This window comes from Aythya fuligula, chromosome 2, assembly GCF_009819795.1.
Source record: "Aythya fuligula isolate bAytFul2 chromosome 2, bAytFul2.pri, whole genome shotgun sequence".
Classification (NCBI taxonomy): Eukaryota; Metazoa; Chordata; class Aves; order Anseriformes; family Anatidae; genus Aythya; species Aythya fuligula.
Window position 1 is genome coordinate 1,970,113 of NC_045560.1, and position 21,331 is coordinate 1,991,443.

Genomic DNA, 21,331 nt, shown 5'->3' on the forward strand with positions numbered 1-21,331 from the left:
CACACATCTCTGCAGTTTTCTTGAGAGGAAGCCGTGCCTGGGTGGTAGGTCTGGTCAAACTCTTTGCCACTGCCCTGTCAGCTGTCACGCATGGTCCTCCAGCTCTGAGTGGTGTTTTGCTAGGGGCTGTGATTAGAGGTGAGGCATGCTCAGCCTTTCAGCTCAACCCTTCCCTTTGATCCAGCCATGCGCATTTGCAGGCATCTATTTTATTTATTTATTTATTTTTCCACTCTGGCAGTTTCTCTTAGCTTGCAGCCTGCCAAAGGGCCAGCTCATGCTTTCTGGGTGGGATTCACCAGATCAGGAAAGGACATCTCCCTCTGTGCTCTTTTTGTCCTTGTTGTAGAACTGATTGATCCGCTCAGAGAAAATGAGGGCATGATCCATCTCCTCCCCAAACACACACCTAAAGCAAGTCTGATAACCCCCTTGAAGTCTCCATTACTCTCTGCTGGTATAAATGGAACTTGAGATGGCTGATACTTCTCTCTGACTACATCTAAGTGCAGCTGAGATGAATTCTTCCCCAGAAACAATCCATCACAGTGATTTAAATATGAATTGCCAACAGCTCTGGCCTTGTTTTACCCACAAGGGCTATTGATGCCTAAATAAACTCAATATGCAATTAGATTCAGTCAAATTCTCAAAGATTTATATAATTAGACACACTGATTGCAAGGCCATCTGCTGACAATGCACATGTATAAATGTGTTTCCAAATGGGCATTTACTTATAATTAAAATGAGGTGTGTAGACTTGGGATAGGTGATTATAATCTTCATGAAAAAAAAAATAATTGTGTGGATCCATGTGTGTGTTAGAAAAAGAAAGAGCATCACTGTTCTTTTGGGGACTCCTTACTAGTGTTTCCTAAATGCTTCCTTCCAGACAGCCTCCTGGCTGCTTCTTAGGCAACTATGTTATTAATTGGATTTTGTTCAAGGTAAATTGTGACTGAGAATTGCAAACAAAGTGATAATCCCCTGAATGAGCTAGTTCAGATAAGGACGGAACGGGGCAGGCACAAAAGCAGTGGTCTGGTTTTCAACAATTGCAGGATTAGTCATGAGTCTTTTCTTCCAAGACCACCAGATGTTTTCTTGTTTTTCTTCTCCTGAACCAGAATATGCTCAGAAACACTATGGCATGGAGAGATAGGCAGGGCTGGGAGGGAATATGCATAGGTCCAGGGATTAGAACTGTTTCAGTGCTTAAATGAGTTACCTAAGTAATTGTCTTCTGCCATTTTATACCAAGACAGATGAAATCAGTAAATCTCTCTGCACCAAAGACCCTGTCTGTCTTCAATAGTGGCCACTCTCCAGCTACTCCAGCAGCTGATGCAGGATATCGTGCAAGAGGGTCAGGGACCTTCTCAGCCACCAATCATGACAAAAAAAGCAGAGCTGCCTGGAAGGAGATCCCCATCAGCACAGAGTTACTCACTGGGCAATGTTATGTATGGGTAGAGTGAGTTTGGGGCTGTCTGCAGCTGCCTGGTAGATACTCATTTTGTCCTATCCTATAATTGCTAGAGCTCCTTGTGCGGCTCAGGGTATCTGGAGACAGAAAACCACCTGGGAGCTGTCCACAGAGAGCCTAGTGGAAGAAAGAAATAACAGAATAATAGAATCATAGAATATCCTGATTTAGAATTGGTGTTGCCATGCCATGTCATGGATGTCCTGGCAGCAGGGATAGAGAGCTACAGCAGTTCCACCCTTTATAGTGAGAAATCCCAACTAGATGATGAAGGGTTGTGTCACGTTGTTTTTCACTCTGAGTGAAGAATGAAATTTATACTACGATGCTGGCTGCTTTGCTGGCAAAGAATAAAATATGGTATTAAACAATGAGAGGTGGACAGCTCCAAAAAGAAAAGTAGATCCCCAATATATTTATATGTGTATATTTCCATGCAAATTTGTGCATATCAAAATACAGTTTCTCTTCATCTATGTATTTACCATAAAGTCATTCTGTCAGTCTTCTTGCTTTACAGGAATATCCCCATCAACATAGATGCCAATTATGTTGATATTCCACAAGAGACAGGTGTAGCTGACTCCCTGTAGGCAGAAAAAAATATTTACTGGGGGGAGTGGAGCTTTTCTTTTAGAGCATCAATCTCCCTGTTTCTCTGACAAATTTATTTGGAAGGAGGTAAAAACTGCACAAGTTATATAAATATATAAAAATATATAATATATAATATAAAAATATAAATATATAATGTAAATATTATATTAAAAAGTTAAGACCACATCCACAAGCAAGGAATTGATCAGAAGGGGTGCATCCAAGGGCACCATCCTTCCCTTTAGGGTGTTAATGTCTGGGTTTTATTTTTTCTTTCCAGCCATCTTATGCAATTTATTGTAATTATATGTGGTAAACTGTGCCTTGTCACATCTGTCAGCAGCAGACTGGTTATAGCAATGGACTCTGGAGAGGACATCAGTGGTAGGGGAGTAAGTAAGGATAGGGGAAAGACGTTACAGAAGAAACACAGGAGAAGGAAAAGAATGGAAAAAGGGTATCTGCAGCTGTTTTGTGCTAAAGGTGGGGCTGATTGGTAAGGAAAAATAGAAGAGGAAAGAAGAGATATCTACAGGTTCTATAAAATTATTTTATTGGATTTATGCCTCCGTCATTTCAAGCATCCGTACAGGGATATTAAGCAAGGGCTCTCCTTTTTTGCTTCATTTTTCTGTTTTCATCTGCTTGTTATTTTTTGTCTCTTTCAGGTTGAATTCACCCCTGATCAGATTGAAGGTGAGGAAGATTTGTTTCTCTTCTATGCAGAGTAAATGCCATCATTGGGAGGTGCTGAAGTGCACTGGGAAGTACATGGGTGTGGGTATTGGAGCTCCCTTGAGATAGCTGTGCTTTAACTCATGGTTCTGTCCCTATCCTGTCCCTCCTCCAAATCCTCTGTTATGTTGGTCAAAGGAAAAGGAGGAAAGTCATGCTCCGTGCAAATTAGGCACTTATTTCACTAAAGGAAACATCAGCTCCTCTGCCAAGGAGGCAAACTCAAAAATTAAATAAACAATTCACCCCTCCAAACCTCAGTCCAAAGATATGCTTTTTAGTTAAGAAAACCCACCAATAAAATATAAGTACTTTCAAGAGAAAGTCTCCTGACCATGCTTTTGAGAACTTTTCCCTGTATTCAATCAGAATTTAATTTGTTACAGTTTTGTGACAGCTCTCCAGAAACCATCAAATAATGACAGTGATGATGGTTTTTCTTTCAAAGGAAAACATCAGCATTAGTTTCTGAGCCCTTTGCCCCAGCCCAAGAAAATGATACTGAAACCTCATGCATGAAGTCCTGGGAACACTATTTGCTGCAGCTGTCCTCTTTTCCCTCAACTACCAATCCGCTTGTTACTTAAAGGATAATTGATAGATGGAGTCAAACATCTGGCAGAGTTTTGCTTTGGTCTCTAAACCCTTGGAAGAGCTTGGTAGAGCCTATGAAAGATGGTATCAGAAAATGAATTAATGAGAACAAATGAAAAAAAAAATCACAGACCATCCAGTCAGGTTGATTCAGAGAAAGGAGATATAGAAGGAAGGATTTTTTGAACTGGAACCAAATGTCTTAATGCCTCAGAGACTGAGGCTTTGCTACAAACTTCCAATATTACCTTGGGATTTTCAATCCCCACTTCATGACTTTAGTTCTGATCTTCTAACAACAGGTCAAAAATAACTCATGATTGAAGGCAACTACTAGTTTTGAGGAAACTTCCCCTTTTCCAGTCCCAAAATCACGGGAGAATGACAGGAGAGGCCTAGTTCTGAGCCACGGACCTTTGAGCTATTCCAGCATCACAGAACAGCTGGATTGCTGATCAGACAACGCCTTGGGGATTGGATAGGACCCTCCTAGTGTCTATGCTTTATTTCTCCTCCCCTGAGGAGAACAAGCCCTAGAGGCTCAATCAGAAACTCTGAAAATAATAGGACAATTCTGGGGAAAAAAAAAAAAAAGAAAAAGAAAAAAAAAAAAGCAATCAGCTCATTGAAATGGCTTGGAAAAGGCAAATCTGGAACAATTCCAGGGCTGCCATAGAAGGTAGAAAGTCTGGAGCAGATGTAGAATATCTCTAGAAACAGAAATGTGCATTTGCTTTCTTTACAGCAGCCTCTGCTGCCGTCTGATGTATCTGTACACACTGAGCAAATCTGGGATTTGTGAAATAGGATATCCTTGTAGCATCAAAGGGAAAGCCATGAGGCAGGAAGCAGATAACATCATCCGTGTGAAAAATGCGGGGAGACCTGCATGTCAGCCACAGCAGGATAACAGAAAGTTATATTGTGTACTAGCACCAGGGAATGACACTAAACACACCTACAGTTAACCCCACAGATGTTTCATCAGTTCTGCCGTGAATCACTGGAAAGAGTGCTTAACGGTCTGAATGTCACCTGGGGAATGAGCTGAAAAGCACTACTTATCTGTCAGTTCCTCAATGCCTTTCCTCTCTGTCTCTTCTGGTTCTTTTTTTTTTTTCTTTTTTTTTTTTTTTTTCCTTTTTTTTTCTTTTTTTTTTTTTTTTTTCTCTCCTCTCCTTAGCTTGACCTTTAGAAAGTTCTTGGGTTCATACAGGAGGAGGAGACACAAAGATTGCTTGAAGATAGACAGATACTCACTCCTAGATAGAGTTCAGACGCTTCAGGTGTGGCATTATATCTGTGGCATGGCCCACAGCTGCTCCCAGGTTGTCCCTAGCATGCACTGTCCTCTATGCTGGTGTGCACCTTTGAAAACCTTGTCAGGAAGTGAGCTACCAGTTTTACGAAGTGGGCAATCATCATCCCAGTTCTTGAGACTGTTTTATTTTGTGTTAAAAACACAGGTCAGGAAACAAACACCACTTGCCATAATATATAGCTGTTATACCGGCTGCTGGCCAGACTTGAGAAGTGGGACTCATGGGAGCTCTAGATTATTGCCTTTTCAATTTGTTTTCTCCTCCCCATTCTCTCCTTTCTCAGACTTACAATATCTCTATCTCTCCCTTTCTTCTACATTTCACTTGCAATATTTTTGTACTGAGTTCATTTTCAGATCTGTATTGCACTTTTAGGTCTGTCAAACTTTTTGGAGAAAGTCATCAGGAGGTCAAAGTCACCTGTCATACCTTTATGGTGTTTATTAATAATGATAATAATGATGATAATAATGATAATAATAATGATAATAATGATAATGATAATGATAATGATAATGATGATGATAATAGTAATAATAATAATAATAACAACAACAACAACAACAATAATAATAATAATAATAATAATAATAATAATTTCTTTTTCTTTTTAACCCTCTACTGTATAATAACATTATCTCTCTGTTTACCAGATGGGGATCTAGCTGTCTCACTAGGACCAGATACTTACCCGTTAGTCAGTTGAAATTAGCTCAATATGAAATCCACACTATATATTAGATATTGCTGATTCCATGGTGGAGAACAAAGAGATAACACACTTTTTTAAGGCCTTTCCAATCTGTACCCTCCACGATACTGTGAACCTGTTTCTTTTGCTAAGGAAAAGATGCTGCTGTGCCAGACTTATTTCGCTGCAAGGAGTCAGTGCTAGGGTAACCCCCCAGATGTTACCATCAGAGGAGGAAGGATGGTCTTTGGGTGAAGCCACGTGTTACATATCCATCCTTACATTTCCTCCTGCCTACCCTGCCAGTGAGGTTCAGTGGTTCTGGCAATGTATATTTATTAAACTGAATTCCTGGCCTCTTCTGAAAAGAGAAGAATATGAGCTATTCAACTGAGAAGATAGGTAGTAATTAGGCATATGAAAATATAAACTGCTCCTGCCAGTGGTTTAATGGCTAGAGAGAGGACAAAGGAGACCATAGCTGTGCTGGTTTCATTGCTTTGATGGAAACTTGCATTAAGCCAGCAAATGCAAAAGCAAATAAAAAAATAAAAGCAGAAAGGCTTCTGCATGTTGACAAAATGGAGTTTCCAAGCCCACAGGCCAATGCTCTGGTCAGAGATGATTACGTCTGAATTTAAATTGAGAGAGAGACGTGAGCTGTCAGTGACTGTGAGGAACTGTGAGCCTTTGGGAGGTGGAGCAAAGGGTGCTCAGGCAGCTGGGATCCTGGATTAGGTAGGTGGCAGGCAGATGAGTAACTACTGTGTTTCCCATCCACCTTGGCTGCTGAGACCCCCAAGGAAATGAGATTGCTCAGAGTGGGCTCTGTCCCCCTTCTCCTGTCAGCAAGGAGCCCATGAAAATCCACTATTGCCCTCTGCTGGAGTGAGGGCTGCTGGTGGGACCTGGGCTCCAGCTGGGGACAGGGGAGGCCAAGATCCTCTGAGAGAGGGGCAGGGAGAGAAAACAAGGGAAAGCAGAGAGCAGAATGCAAAGAAAACAAGGGGAGTGTTGATTAATCTGAAATGAGAAGATTGGATACCTCCTTGAAAGTATTGGATGAGGAAGGAAATGAATAGGATATGAATGGAATGATAAAAATGAAAAAGAAGGGAGGAAGGAGGGAGGGAGGAAAAACAGCAGCATTGGAAGAAAGGAGGAGAAAGGGAAATAAGAAGATAAAGAAAGAACAGGGAGAAGGGAATAATCAAGAGGATAAGGAATTGAGAAGAGAAAGATGGAGAAAATCCAGTGTGCAGAATAAGTGGCTGAATAAATGAATTAGTCAAGATCTAGGAAAGAAAGATAGCCTTGTGTTCAGAGAGTGGGAGGAAAAATTCAGAAGAGTAACAGCAGGACAAGGTGCAGATTCAGGGATTCCCAGCTTAAATCCAAAGGGATATTTGTGATCACTCATAGACCACGCACCATGCAGTGTGTTTGGTAAAGGACAGCAGCTTGCACCCTGAGCTGCTCCTGTCTGCAACGTGTCTGCAGCTCCAGAAGGGAGAGGCAGACCTGGGCAACTTGAGTGTCTGAGGGTCTACCCTGGCACTCTGCCTGTCCCCATTAATTAGTGGAAGAACAGGGATCCTCTCCCATGCCACTGCTCTTGTCAGGGTATTTCTGCTTGCAGGGGTAAAGGACTCAGTCTTTGGGTAGAAGAGACGAGGATATGCCCACAAAGATGTAGCAGAGGAGGTCTGGCTGTCTTTCAAGGGAAGGGCTCTGCTTGGGCACAAAATGGGAAGCAGGCAAGTGTGAAAGCACTGGAGAGAAAGATTGCATTTCCACATATGAGATCTGGCCTGGGCTCAGTAGCTGACAACCAAACCCAAATTTTCCAGACACAATTGGATCTGGTGCTGGGAGAAAGAAAAATCAGAGGATTCTTTGAGATCTGTTCCTTGGCATTATTAAACATAAGCGACCAATTACAAGTTTTCAATATACATTCACCTTCCCCCACCAACAACATACCGTTGTGTGATTATTCCACTAATTGATCATGGCATATCATGTTACCTGCTAATGTAGGTGCTCCTTCATCTGTGGGCTGTCAGTGCTCTCCAAGTGTGTAATGCTGAATACAATATCCAGTTAGCTCAAGAGCAGAACTGCTACTGAATTCTGTGCCATCCTCACTGCTCCTGCTGAACTGGAAAGATCTCAAGGCCAACCATCTCTGTGAGTTTTTCTGCACTTTCTGATGTTCACTAAGACGGAAATACCATGAGAAAAGCATTTGACCTCTCTGATTCCATTCTCTGGTTGAACCGGAAAATGCAGGGGAGGAGGAACACAAACATTGCTGATAACAGTGACAGCAAAGCTCATCAAACTTGTTCCCAAATTGCAAAATAAAGGGGTTACACTGAGTTAATTAGGGGGAAGGTCTAGGCTTGCTTTGACTTAATCTGACAGAACATGGCTTGCATTTCTTTCTATCTTTTTGTCTTTCAGAATTTAAGGAAGCCTTCTCACTCTTTGACCGGACTCCCAAATCTGAGATGAAAATCACATACGCACAGTGCGGAGATGTCTTGAGAGCTTTGGGGCAGAATCCAACCCAGGCTGAGGTCATGAAAGTGCTTGGCAGACCCAAACCAGAAGGTTGGTGTCCTCTGTCTTCATTTTGAAAAAGATCTTTCCAAGAATTAATAATGAAGCTGATGAGGTCTTCTTTTTTTAATGGAAAGATTAAATGTGAAACACTGAAGGGTATGGAACAGCTTCTAAAAATCTGTAGCAGAAAAGTAGTGAAGGAAAAAATAGATCTGTCTGTCAATATAATTGTCTCATTTTAGGAGACTGAATTCATTTGATGGCCAATGTGTGTTAATACATTTTACAATTACATATTTTCACCTTTTGAAATTGCTTTGCTGACAGACATTCACTTGTGTTTACTAAAAACTCAGATACTTTGAAGACATCTAAAGAAACAAAAGGATAGATTGAAAGTAAGGACACAGTTTGTTCTAGCAAAGTATATGTTAGATGCACTGTAATGACTGCGATTATATCTCTCTTCAACATTCACCATGCACAGGATATGTGTTCAGAGCAAAGGAAATCTCTCCTGGACCATATCCACATTCAGGCATATTCTAGATGACTTCTCCATCTCTTCTTTTTGCTGAGGTTAGTGGGAACTGACAATTAGGCCCATATTCAACAACTGGCATGTATCAGGATATGGAAATGGCACAGTGGCGGGTGGGACAAGCAGTCAAAAGGGACTATAACATCCAGTGATGCTCTTGAAAGGCAAAGAATCAGGAAAACAGGACTCACAGACCCAGTCCTGCCATCCTCTATTCACTCTGAAGTTCCTGTCCCAGTATGGTTTTAAACACCTCTGTTTTACAGAGATGTAAAGCAAAGATGATTTCATATCAGGATTGGCCTCCTCTTTTATTGTCTTTTGCTTAGGTTCATATTTTTATGTTGCATTAAAAGCTTTAAAATTCTAACTCCACTTTCTGTCCTTGCCATTTACATATGTCAGATACTAGGAGATATCCATTTATTGGTCTGTTAAAAACATATTTTTGTCCTTGCCGGAACTCTTTTTCCATCTCTGACTATCCGTTACTCCATCTGTACTTATAATATCCCTATGTGCTTCTCTCACTTTTAGCCAGAATTTATTGCCATGATTCTCCTACTCCTGTTACCTGCCCATGGTGTATGCCCCAGCTCTCCCAGAATCCTCCAAAACTTTAATTTCCGTCTGTGTCTTTCTAGACATGAACTCCAAGATGATTGACTTTGAAACCTTCCTGCCCATGCTCCAGCATATTGCCAAGACAAAAGACACGGGCACCTATGAGGACTTTGTGGAAGGTCTGCGTGTGTTCGACAAGGAGGGAAATGGAACAGTGATGGGAGCTGAACTCCGCCACGTTTTAGCTACTCTGGGTAAGGTGAACCTTATCCAATTTCATCACCCAGGTCTTTCCCATACAGCTTGTGGCGATTTTTCTGCTCAAAATGACTGGGCAAGACTTCAGTCATTATATTGTCCTCAGACATAAAGACAAAAATAAAAATAAAATTATCCAAACAATGGAAAACCCATCTATTCTTACAATATATGTCTCCATTTTTCTGCACCTTTTTAAACTGTCATGTATTTAACAGAATTGTCTCTGAAATTCAAAAGCTCTGTTTTTAAAGGAGGAATGAGAAAGCAGTCCAGGAGGTTTCTGGAGAGCGTGGAAGATAGCTTCCTGACGCAGCTGGTTAGTGAGCCTACCAGGGGAGGTGCCCCGCTAGACCTTCTCTTCACAAACAGAGAAGGACTGGTGGAGGACGTGATCGTCGGGAGCTGTCTCGGGCAGAGTGACCACGCAATGGTGGAGTTCACTATTCTTGGCGAGGCCAGGAAGGGGACCAGTAAAACCGCTGTATTGGACTTTCGGAGGGCTGACTTTGAACTGCTCAGGACACTGGTTGGTGGAGTCCCTTGGGAGGTGGTTCTGAAGGGCAGAGGGGTCCAGGAAGGCTGGGCGCTCTTCAAGAGGGAAGTCTTAATGGCGCAGGAACGGTCTGTCCCCACGTGCCCAAAGACGAGCTGGCGGGGAAGAAGACCAGCCTGGCTCAACAGAGAATTGTGGCTTGATCTTAGGAGGAAAAAGAGGGTTTATAAGCTTTGGAAAAGTGGGCAGGCCACTAAGGAGGACTTTAAAGAAGTAGCGAGGCTGTGCAGGGACAAAATTAGGAAGGCCAAAGCTCATCTGGAGCTCAATCTGGCTACTGCCGTTAAAGATAACAAAAAACGTTTCTATAAATACATCAACACAAAAAGGAGGACTAAGGAGAATCTCCATCCTTTACTGGATGCGGGGGGAAACTTAGTTACAAGAGATGAGGAAAAGGCGGAGGTGCTCAATGCCTTCTTTGCCTCAGTCTTTAGCGGCAATACCGGTTGTTCTCTGGATATCCAGAACCCTGAGCTGGTGGAAGGGGATGGGGAGCAGGATGTGGCCCTCACTATCCATGAAGAACTGGTTGGTGACCTGCTACGGCACTTAGATGTGCACAAGTCGATGGGGCCGGATGGGATCCACCCAAGGGTACTGAGGGAACTGGCAGAGGAGCTGGCCAAGCCACTTTCCATCATTTATCAACAGTCCTGGCTATCGGGGGAGGTCCCAATCGACTGGCGGCTAGCAAACGTGACGCCCATCTACAAGAAGGGCCGGAGGGCAGACCCAGGAAACTACAGGCCTGTCAGTTTGACCTCAGTGCCAGGAAAGCTCATGGAGCAGATCCTCCTGAGAGTCATCATGCAGCACTTGCAGGGGAAGCAGGCGATCAGGCCCAGTCAGCATGGCTTTATGAAAGGCAGGTCATGCCTGACGAACCTGATCTCCTTCTATGACAAAGTGACGCGCTGGGTGGATGAGGGAAAGGCTGTGGATGTGGTCTACCTTGACTTCAGCAAGGCTTTTGACACCGTCTCCCACAGCATTCTCCTCAAGAAACTGGCTGCTCTTGGCTTGGACTGGCGCACGCTTCGTTGGGTTAGAAACTGGCTGGATAGCCGGGCCCAAAGAGTCGTGGTGAATGGAGCCAAGTCCAGTTGGAGGCCAGTCACTAGTGGCGTCCCCCAGGGCTCGGTGCTGGGGCCGGTCCTCTTTAATATCTTCATCGATGATCTGGACGAGGGCATCGAGTGCACCCTCAGTAAGTTCGCAGATGACACCAAGTTAAGTGCGTGTGTCGATCTGCTTGAGGGTAGGAAAGCTCTGCAGGAGGATCTGGATAGGCTGCACCGATGGGCTGAGGTCAACTGCATGAAGTTTAACAAGGCCAAGTGCCGGGTCCTGCACCTGGGGCGCAATAACCCCAAGCAGAGCTACAGGCTGGGAGAGGAATGGTTGGAAAGCTGCCAGGCAGAGAAGGACCTGGGAGTGATGGTGGACAGTCGGCTGAATATGAGCCAGCAGTGTGCTCAGGTGGCCAGGAGGGCCAACGGCATCCTGGCTTGTATTAGGAACAGCGTGACCAGCAGGGCTAGGGAGGTGATCGTCCCCCTGTACTCGGCTCTGGTGAGGCCGCACCTTGAGTACTGTGTTCAGTTTTGGGCCCCTCGCTACAAGAAGGACATGGAGGTGCTTGAGCGGGTGCAGAGAAGGGCGACGAAGCTGGTGAGGGGCCTGGAGAACAAGTCCTACGAGGAGCGGCTGAGGGAGCTGGGCTTGTTCAGCCTGGAGAAGAGGAGGCTCAGGGGCGACCTTATCGCTCTTTTTAGGTACCTCAAGGGAGGCTGTAGCGAGGTGGGGGTTGGTCTGTTCTCCCACGTGCCTGGTGACAGGACGAGGGGGAATGGGTTTAAGTTGAGCCAGGGGAGTTTTAGGCTAGATGTTAGGAAGAACTTCTTTACTGAGAGGGTTGTGAGGCACTGGAACAGGCTGCCCAGGGAAGTGGTGGAGTCACCATCCCTGGAAGTCTTCAAAAGACGTTTAGATGTAGAGCTTAGGGATATGGTTTAGTGGAGGGCTGTTAGCGTTAGGTTGGAGGTTGGACTCGATGACCTTGAGGTCTCTTCCAACCTAGAAAATTCTGTGATTCTGTGATTCTGTGAATCAGTATTTCACTGTCTTCTCAAATCCTGACTTCAGAAACTCTGTTTTTCATGAATAGTGACGAAAACAGCATGAATAACAGTCAGAAAATTTAATGTAACTTAATGACAGGTTTCAAATTTGGATTAGAAGGCACTTAAATGTTGTCATCTGAATTCAGTAAGCATTTCTCAAGATCAGCCTTTTCTAGTAGGGTTTGTCCACTATTTTTAAAAAAGGATGACCTATTTTAAAAGAGATTTGACTTAGATAAAAGGATTTCAGCAATCATTTTTGACCTGGGATATTGATTCAAAAAGACAAATCTTTTATGCTCAGGGATTTCCATTCCATGACACATGTTTCTCTGTTGACATATGTAATAATAATGCTATAAAAAGTAATGTTATATTCATTTTCATCACTGATACTTTTGAATCATTTTGGGAATCAAATTCAGTGATGACCAAAAAAAAAAAAAAAAAGAAAGAAAAACAAGACAACAACAAGAAATCCTCACCACCACCTACAGCAACAACAACAATAACAACAAAAAGTCAGGACTGATATCCTACCTAAGCTTACATTAGGCAATGTAACCATTCTTGGCAGTTTTGATAGTTTCACTGCACTAAAAGAAATGACTTTGAAGTTGTCCTTCTGTTTCCAATAATCCAGAATAATGTGGCAATATCTGATTTTCCAACATTTTTAGGAAGTATTTCAATCTGAAAGACAATTATATTTAGAATGGTATTTTTTAGTATTGCTCAAATCCTAGGCACAACCAAGTATTCTGTAAATTTGCATGTTTTTCTGTTTGATTTTGAACAAATCAGTTGAATTTTCAGAGGTTTACATCAGCTGAGGACTTGTTCCTCTGTGGCAGAGATCAATGATGTAAAAGCAAAACATAAGTAGTAGGACACATCCAATGAACTTTATTTTCATTTCTAATATTTCAGCTGATATTACCTTAAAATGTTTCCCATGCCTTTTTAGAAGTCATTTGATCTTGTCAGTGCTTAATATCAGAATAGAGAGTTCTATTGGATTGATTCCTCTGTTCAAGCAGAATGAAGCCTTATGGGTAAATACATGCCTAATATTTAGATAATTAAATTAAATTAAATGGATCATTCATTCAATTCAGAGATCCCCAAACTGATCTTGGAATATTCCTGAATCACAGAATCACAGAACCTCAAACTCATAGGCATGCTAGAGAGTGACTTTACTGAGAATTTGTTTAGTGAGGACTTGGTTAAGGACTGACAAAAGCCTTAAGGATTTGGCACTTAGAGAAAGCCTATTCTTAGAAGAAAGAGTATGTGGGTTTCCATACTTATTCTGTCTGTTTTCAGATCTAATTTTCTCAGTTTGCAATTTCAAAAGAAGCTTTCCTAGCAGTCAGCACCACAAATTAGCTGAAGAGAATTTCTACCATATTTCTGTCTCACTCTTTTGTATTCTCTGGTTCTTTGAACTGTTCTTTAGAAATGCTTTAGAAGGGCTCAGAGGTACTCAAGAGTCATTTTGCTTTCCCCCCAGGTGAAAGGTTGACTGAAGAGGAAGTTGATAAACTAATGGCTGGTCAGGAAGATGCCAATGGTTGTATCAACTATGAAGGTAGGTAAAACCAGTCTGGTCTGAACAGTGGTCATGTACTAGAAGGTTTTGTTGCAATTTTTTCTGTGAAGACTTAAATCCAAGGAAAATCTTGCTCCCATAATAAGTATGCATGCTTTTCCAGATTTTAGATTAATTGAGACTCTATAGTTCACCTGATGTGTTGTATCTGTAGTAAGTTTACTTGCATTTTCCATAGCTGAATAGCCAAGGCCTTTTCAGGAAGCAGGCATAGGTCTTATTTTGATTTATTTTTTTTTTCTTCCTTATTTTTAATACCTACACCCAATATTTCCTTGTCTTCTCAAAATCAGGTACTCTGTTGAGAGCTCCCTACAGAAAATCATTAAATTTTCTTTCAAAATCTCAGCAAAAAATAAAATAAAATAAAATAAAATAAAATAAAATAAAATAAAATAAAATAAAATAAAATAAAATAAAATAATATATATATATATATTTATATATCCAAGGATCTTCATTGGTCCTCTGACCTAGGAATTCTACAAGACCTTCCAAAGACCTTTCAGTTTATTTCACTGCTTGTAGAAAACCTGAATGAAAGGATTTGTTCATGAGTAAATGGACCATGTTTCTCTCATGCATCTTGCAAGTATACTTGCTTCAGGCTCTTCATTACAATACAATATTCTAGTAAAGATCATGAACACATGATCTTCATGTTACTGTACACTTTTGAGTCCTTCTTTGAAGGTTACCTAGTGACTGAATGCTGTATTGTCTGGTGATTCAACTGGTCTGTCATCTTCATGGTGTCTGTTATGTTTTTGCTTGGTGCTCTCCTTTGTTTTACAGATGCTAGTGATCTGATCTAAGGGAAACCTTTCTTATAAGTAGCCAATAAGTAGATATCTGTAGATTTAGCCAACCCAAATGACCCGTGAACTTATGGCAAATTCAGAGAAATTAATTGTAGAGCCAGATTATTGGGAAGGAAAAAAATATGCTGCAGTAAGTGTTTCTCTCTTTCCTTTTGAATTTCAAAGTCATGAGTACTTTTTTAATGATGAATGCTTTTTCAAAATGCAAAAAAATCAAACCCAAACCCAAAACCTTTTGCAAAAAAAAAAAAAACAAAAACACCAAAAAACACCACCACCAGAAAAAAAAAAAAAAAAAAAAGCACACAACCAAACATCAACAACAAACAATCACAAAACAATTCCGTTTGGCTTTGAAATGACTTGTTTGTTTCTAAGCCTGAATTCACTTGCAGAGGTATAGTCACAATACCTAACTAGGTGACCTATTGTGTGTTCTGAAAGTTCACTCCAGAGCTACTTTCAGTGCCCCCTGCCCTAGTATTAATGTGCTGAAACCTTGCAAGATGATGACCCAAAATTTCTCATGGTTGTATACTTTGGAAAGACAGTACCATACTGCAGCCAGAGCTAAGGGATTAAGCAAGCTATGGGTTGACAAATGTTCCTTTTCACTGGCTACTTAGTGCTGACTACCCTGCACTGTAATATATATTATCTTAAGGATTTACAAATCATTTAGCACCAAGGTATCTGGAGTGTTATTTACAAAGTGATGATGTCTTCATTACATCAGAGGAAGCAAGAAGAATGAATTTAAATAATGACTTAACTGATATATGTGGGACCTTAATGGGTTTAATGAAGGGGAGTTGATATATGATCCTGCTCTTTCTCTTGTTTCCAGCTTTTGTGAAACATATCATGGCTAACTGAATACCAGGTAAGTCTCTTCTGTACTGTTTTCATATCCTATTATTTTGGTTTTGGCATCTGAGATAGGCTGGGGGAATGCGTAAATGATTAATCCAGGAGTGTGAATATTTTCAACATGTACTATAAGGAAGTAGATCAAGAAAAATAGAAGAGCTTCTTCATCCTATCAAGTGCACAGCAAATCAGTAAACTTTATGAAATTGTCTGGTGAATCTGGACACCTTTGTTTTAGAAGTTCAACATAATATATCCTAAAAGGATTTGATTTCCAAAGAAAAATGCCCATTCCCTGATGATTAACCAGAAACTTTAAAGGATTTGCATTTTGATGTCCACTTAAAAGGATCTGCTCCTAGACTTTTCCTAAAAATGCAATGGGATAGAACCGAGCTGACTAGAGAAAGAGTGGGCAAAAAATATGAAGACAAATAGATAAGCAGTAATGCATGCCTATGTCTCTGAGCCTACTCTTGGAGGATAATTATTGGTCTTCCATAAATCTGGCTCCCAATCTCTCCTGGCAAATGGATTGGTTTTCCAGGAAAAGACATGAGCTTTGTCCAGCATATCTTCTGACTTTATTCAGTAGTGTTCTCCAAACCACAGTGCCATTAAGGGTATCTCAGTCTCACCATTGCAAATGAGCTGAACTTCATTTCCAGTATTGTCTGGTCACCGTTTATTTTTGTATTCCTGGAAAAGGTGCCAGCTGTTTTGAAATGGCATTTGCCACTGTTTACCTCGGTTTAGCTCTTGGGGAAGGGCTGACCTGAGAGTTAACCAACTCTATCTATTCTGCAAAGTGTCTGATAAAGTGGAAAAGGCAGTGGCTTCCTCTAGATTCATTCTGGGTTATTTTTCTTCTTCTTTGGTTTATTTTTCTACTCAGTCTTGACCAGGCCTGGTTTTATTTTGCTTTTGGAGCTGACATTATCCCATCCCACTGAGACCTGTCTGCTGTGTGGTGACTTCTGATTATGCTCACTGGCACCCTAGGGACTGAGTTAAGTAAGAGTCAAATCCAGGACTTTGGGACATTTGATCCAAGATATAATTGACCAAAATGTAAACTGTCTAAAAAGCTTACTGCTTTTTCTTATTATGGTCCAGTTTTCTTTCTTAAAAACATTTATCTTCTCTGAACATACACACAGTTTTCCAGCATTAGATCCCAGTTTTCAGTTCTGGACTGGCCCACAGCCATAGTGGGTATTCCCACAGTTAGCATTATCCTTGCTTATTGTTTAGAGATATTTTCAATCCTTAATCCTTTCCTAAATCCATTGCCATGGGGTATTCCCATTATGATGCCAAATCACCTAAGGCAGTGTCTGCCACTGAAGAAAAGTGAGCAGTGTTATGCTGTAAAGTTGGCAAGAGGCTGGGAGCTGCAGAACAGGGGCCAGAAAGAGTGTCTTGGCTTGTGATGGGTTTGGAGAGGAAGCTGAGAGCTCCCTGATTCATCGAGAACCAATGTGCTACTGATTTGCCAATCAGCCATGATGAGCATCTTTCAGGGGTGACACCTTCCACTCCCTGTTGTGTTGCTGTTGGCATGTTTAGAGGAAGATAAATGCAGTCTTTACCCTTGAAATGCTGATGGCCTTTGCCATAGAGCATATAACAAACAAATCCCAAAACTCTGACTTTGAACTAAGTCGGACTATGGTTCTCGGTTCAATAATATAGTGGTTTATGTTTCCAGGTCTTTTCACATACTAGTTGAAAGTTAGATCTGTATTCTAATATAAGAACTGAACTATGTCTTTCTGTTTCTTTATTTTCTGAGCATAGTTATTGTGACTACACTGTATTGACTTTACTTATAAACAACAAGCAAAAATACCCTAGTTAACTTTAAACATGTAAGCTCAAGTAGCAGAGCAGTACAGGTGGAGAGACAGCCCACACTGTGTTCGCAGTGGCTCAATTAGTGTCACACCTATAGGTTCATGGTGTTTGAGATATTCCAAGTGTCTGAGATACCCATGGCTTCACAGATATGATTCAGAGCCCACGACAGATCTGTGTCTGCTGGAATAACAACTGGAGGCCAGGCAGGGTACTCTGGAATATCTCAGGAGTCTCTAGGTGCCAAGGTGTTGGGACGTGAATTTTGCTCTGTGGCTTGAACTCATGTGACTGTAGGAGAAATCCTGGAATATGCCAGAATTTGTCTGGCTGACATCATCTTCCTTGGCTCCCATCAGCTTAGGATGCCTACAGAAAGGCTCAGTTTCCAGACCTAAAGGAGATCCAGTCAGATGGAGCATGCAGAGTGAGTCACCTCATTCAAACACGAGACATAGATGCTGAGTCCAGCTGCCAGTACAAAGAAGGAAAATTTTCCATGGAGCCTAATGCATATTTCCCTTCTGTGTAGGGATATTCTAAATAGAAGTAGGATAAACTGTCTAGTGGCTCAGGAACTGGACTGTTTGTTTATTTATTTATTTATTTATTTATTTTTGTAAACCTAAGTCTTTACCCTAGCCTCACATCTGGCACGTTTCTATCACCTTTCTATATTACTGCTTCCCATGTTTCATCCATCATTTGCATGTTGAGGTTAAGACTGCAGGGTTGGGAATGACTATAGATTTTTTGTCATGTGTGATCTCTGAGGTCAGCTGGCATCTTCATAGGGCAGAGACTCTCATCTGCAGGCCATGCTGCCTATAAGCTGAGTACAGATATGTTAAGATGACCGAGGCTGATTCATGATAGTGTTTGTTTCCGCTTTCTTCCTCTGATGCTTAAAAATAACTTCAATTTTAGGACAAGACAGGCACTGAGAACCCCAGATGCTGGCCTTGGATTTCGATGTATTGGAATGTCTTCTCATTTTTCAGCCCAGATTCCCATTACAGAGCTACAAAATGTACCGTCCCTGAAGTTATTTGGATAAATGTTTTTTGTTTGTTTTGTCTTGTTTCTTCATGGGAAGAGGATGGCCTTTGTGGAGATTCAATACACTCAGGAAACTGCAGAAGCATGGAATCTGAACCTTGAATACCTGGGCATTGTCTTTTTTTTTTTTTTTTTTTTTTTTTCTGTTATGGAATATAAACAGCAATTTTTTTAAGAGGGAGGGGAGAAAAGGGAGAGCAAATTTTTGTCACTAAGTCAATCAAAAAATGTATTTGTCACTTCTATACCATTCTCTCCCTTCCTCTCTTCCTTCCAAAACAACTGGACCTTTCTTTTTGTTTTTATTGCATTTGTAAAAAAAACATCTGTAAGAGAGTAAGGGAGAAAAGAAACTAGAACAACTGTGTAAATCTCATGAGTGCAAGGAATACTCTTGGCCTTTGGTGAAAAGTGGCAAAAATAGAATATCCATCAATCAGCAACAAATGCAAAATTTTTCATACGTTTCTCAGCTTTGGAAAATACCACCTTTAATATGTGTGATGTAAAAGGAAAAACAAAACAAAACAACAGCAACAACAACAAAAAACAAAGATGTATGAAATGTATGCTAAAATGGATCCCTTCTCTGTTCTCCACAAGGATATCTTCCCATTTCAACAGTCTGGCTTATGATACGAGTAAAATGTCTTTCCCAATACAAACTGGAAATTGTTCTGATATACGTCTCAGTCCTGTAGCTTCGTGCATTAAAATATGGGATTATTTGTCTCCTGGTTTCATTGTTGTTTCTGCGTCTGTGTGAGGAAAGGGGAAATAGGAAAAAAATGCTTTTGGGAAAAACCTCAGTAGAGGCAAAGGAAAACTGAGAAGCATGAAAACAAACAAACAAACAAACAAACAAACAAACAGAATAAGTTGGCTCATTTTTCTGGGGGAGAATCATTCGAAAAGGAAAAACAACAACAACAACAACAACAATCATAGAATCATAGAATCATAGAATATCCTGAGTTGGAAGGGACCCTTAAGGATCATCAAGTCCAACTCTTGACACCGTACAGGTCTACCCAAAAGTTCAGACCATGTGCCTAAGTTCACAGTCCAATCTCTTCTTAAATCAACCATTATGTCCTTTGGTGGGAAAAAATAAAAGAATACTGAAGCTGGTACAGTTCATTAGGAAATAACAAAAAATCCAAATTAACAACACTCCATTTAAGCAAGATGTATTGTTAAAAGAGACATCTTGAAAACTTAGTGGAGGAAAGATAGTCATTGGAACACTACTAAAGGACCAGAGTACTTGTATGAGAGATCACAAAATTATCAAACACATAATACACAACCTGTAATAAAATGTACATATAAATAATCATGATAGCAATTCTGCAATTAGAAAATTAAATGTAGTATTAAGATAATAATAATAAAATGCTAAAGGGAATTCAAAACTCTAGTGGAGATTGACAAGTGGAAATCTGTTCCTAGGAAAAAAAAAGGAAAGAAAGGTGTTAACTGTACATGAAGATGCAACTAAGAGGCAAGAAAATACATCACCATGACTGACTGTTTTTGGAGAATTTACCTTGGAAGCATCAGTCCTAAACAGAGAAATGCATTGAACAGGCCACTGATGAGATCACAACAGTATCTCATCAGGTGTGCTTTAGTGTGCAGCGGACAGACACCAGAGATAATCACCACCATCCCTGGGCCATCTCCTCGGGGCTCACTTTGTGGGCATCTACTTCCCTTCTCATCATTGGCTCCTGTGTTTTCTTTTTCTTTTTTTTTTCCTGTTTTTTCTTCTCAGAAAGAGCAGTCAGGCATTGGGATGGGTTGCCCAGGGAGTCACTGTTCCTGGGGGTGTTCAAGGAAAGGTTGGATGTGGTGCTTAGGGACGTGGTTTAGTAGTGACATTAGTGGTAGGGGATGGTTGGAGAACCCTTGGGCTCTAGCACTTGTAAGGCTGAGGAGCACCATCAGGGCTTAGAATGGAAACACTCTGCTAGCAGATGCCCACACAAAAGAATCAGCTCATTCTGACCATCTCCTTTCTGTCCTCCCCTCCTTTGTTGTATGGTCTACAAAACTCATCTCCAAGCTGGGCTATTGCCACTAAGTAGAGTCCTACATCACCTAGTTTAGGGATGGGCCAGTCAAAATTAGGACACCTTGCCTGCCTCTCAGACTCCCATGAAGCAGTGACCTTGATACATTATACCTGAATCTTGCACAATGTTTCACCCTACATTCCCCAAAAGACATCTGTTCACATCCACAGATGCAAGTGAGCTTTTCATCTGGGCATGGGGGTGACATTCATCTACACAAGTGCAGATACACATAGAGTTATGTGTCTATCTGTTCTAGGCTTGTGTTATATTCGATTCTTATCTTAGTGGCATAGACGTTTCTGTACTATAAGGACTACACATTGTCAGATATTATTACTGGCTTTGTTGTTGCTGATCACAGGTGAAACACCCATATAATCACATGAATCCAGCAGCTGGGACTTACACAATGCTCACGGGTATTCCAGGAAAGCTTCAAGGGCTGGCAGTGCTGCATGTGAGCATTCAAGTCCTTTGATGGAGCAGAATGAGGGGCAAAACCAACCAGGCTAAGCACAACCACTCAGGTTAATGAGCAACACATGAGCATGCTAGGCAAGAGGACTGCCCAAGTACAGCACCTGGGGCACGCCAGCAACCTGGTGAAGCAGAACAGAGTGAAATAACAGCTGGTGTTTCCCTGAGTGCATTGGCAGGGCTCTTCATGGAAGGATATGCAGGTCAGCCCAAGGTGCATAAGCAAAGCTGTGTGTGGGAGAAGGCTGGAACAGTGCCTGCTGCCCACTGTATCCCAGGACATGCTATCACTGAATTTTGTTTTCACAAGTACAAGATTCACTCACAAGCAAACCGGAATAAATAAGCAATATCTCCCCCTTCCCTTCCATTCCTTCTCTCCCCTACTCCCCAACCCTGAATTAAGAAAAAATAACCTCCTATCTAGAGAATGTTTCTTTTAAAAAAATGTGGCCAGGAGACATGCCAAGTTTCTGGAAGATCTTTTTATAGCACTAGCATCTGGCTCTT

General features: G+C 41.3%; 1 protein-coding gene across 3 annotated transcripts in view; it reads left to right on the plus strand.

Moving 5' to 3' along the window:
- Positions 1 to 18,361, plus strand: part of MYL3 (myosin light chain 3) — a 96,808-nt gene extending 78,447 nt beyond the window's left edge. For 2 of the 3 annotated variants that reach the window (XM_032182332.1, XM_032182333.1), the window contains exons 3-8: positions 2,755 to 2,782; positions 7,895 to 8,044; positions 9,182 to 9,355; positions 13,558 to 13,635; positions 15,325 to 15,360; positions 18,132 to 18,361. In XM_032182332.1, the coding sequence (XP_032038223.1) occupies positions 2,755 to 2,782; positions 7,895 to 8,044; positions 9,182 to 9,355; positions 13,558 to 13,635; positions 15,325 to 15,353 (459 nt within the window). In that variant the 3' untranslated portion in view covers positions 15,354 to 15,360; positions 18,132 to 18,361. The remainder of the gene's footprint in view (positions 1 to 2,754; positions 2,783 to 7,894; positions 8,045 to 9,181; positions 9,356 to 13,557; positions 13,636 to 15,324; positions 15,361 to 18,131) is intronic. The other variant, XM_032182334.1, reaches the window with a different exon arrangement.
- The last annotated feature ends 2,970 nt before the right edge of the window (positions 18,362 to 21,331 follow it).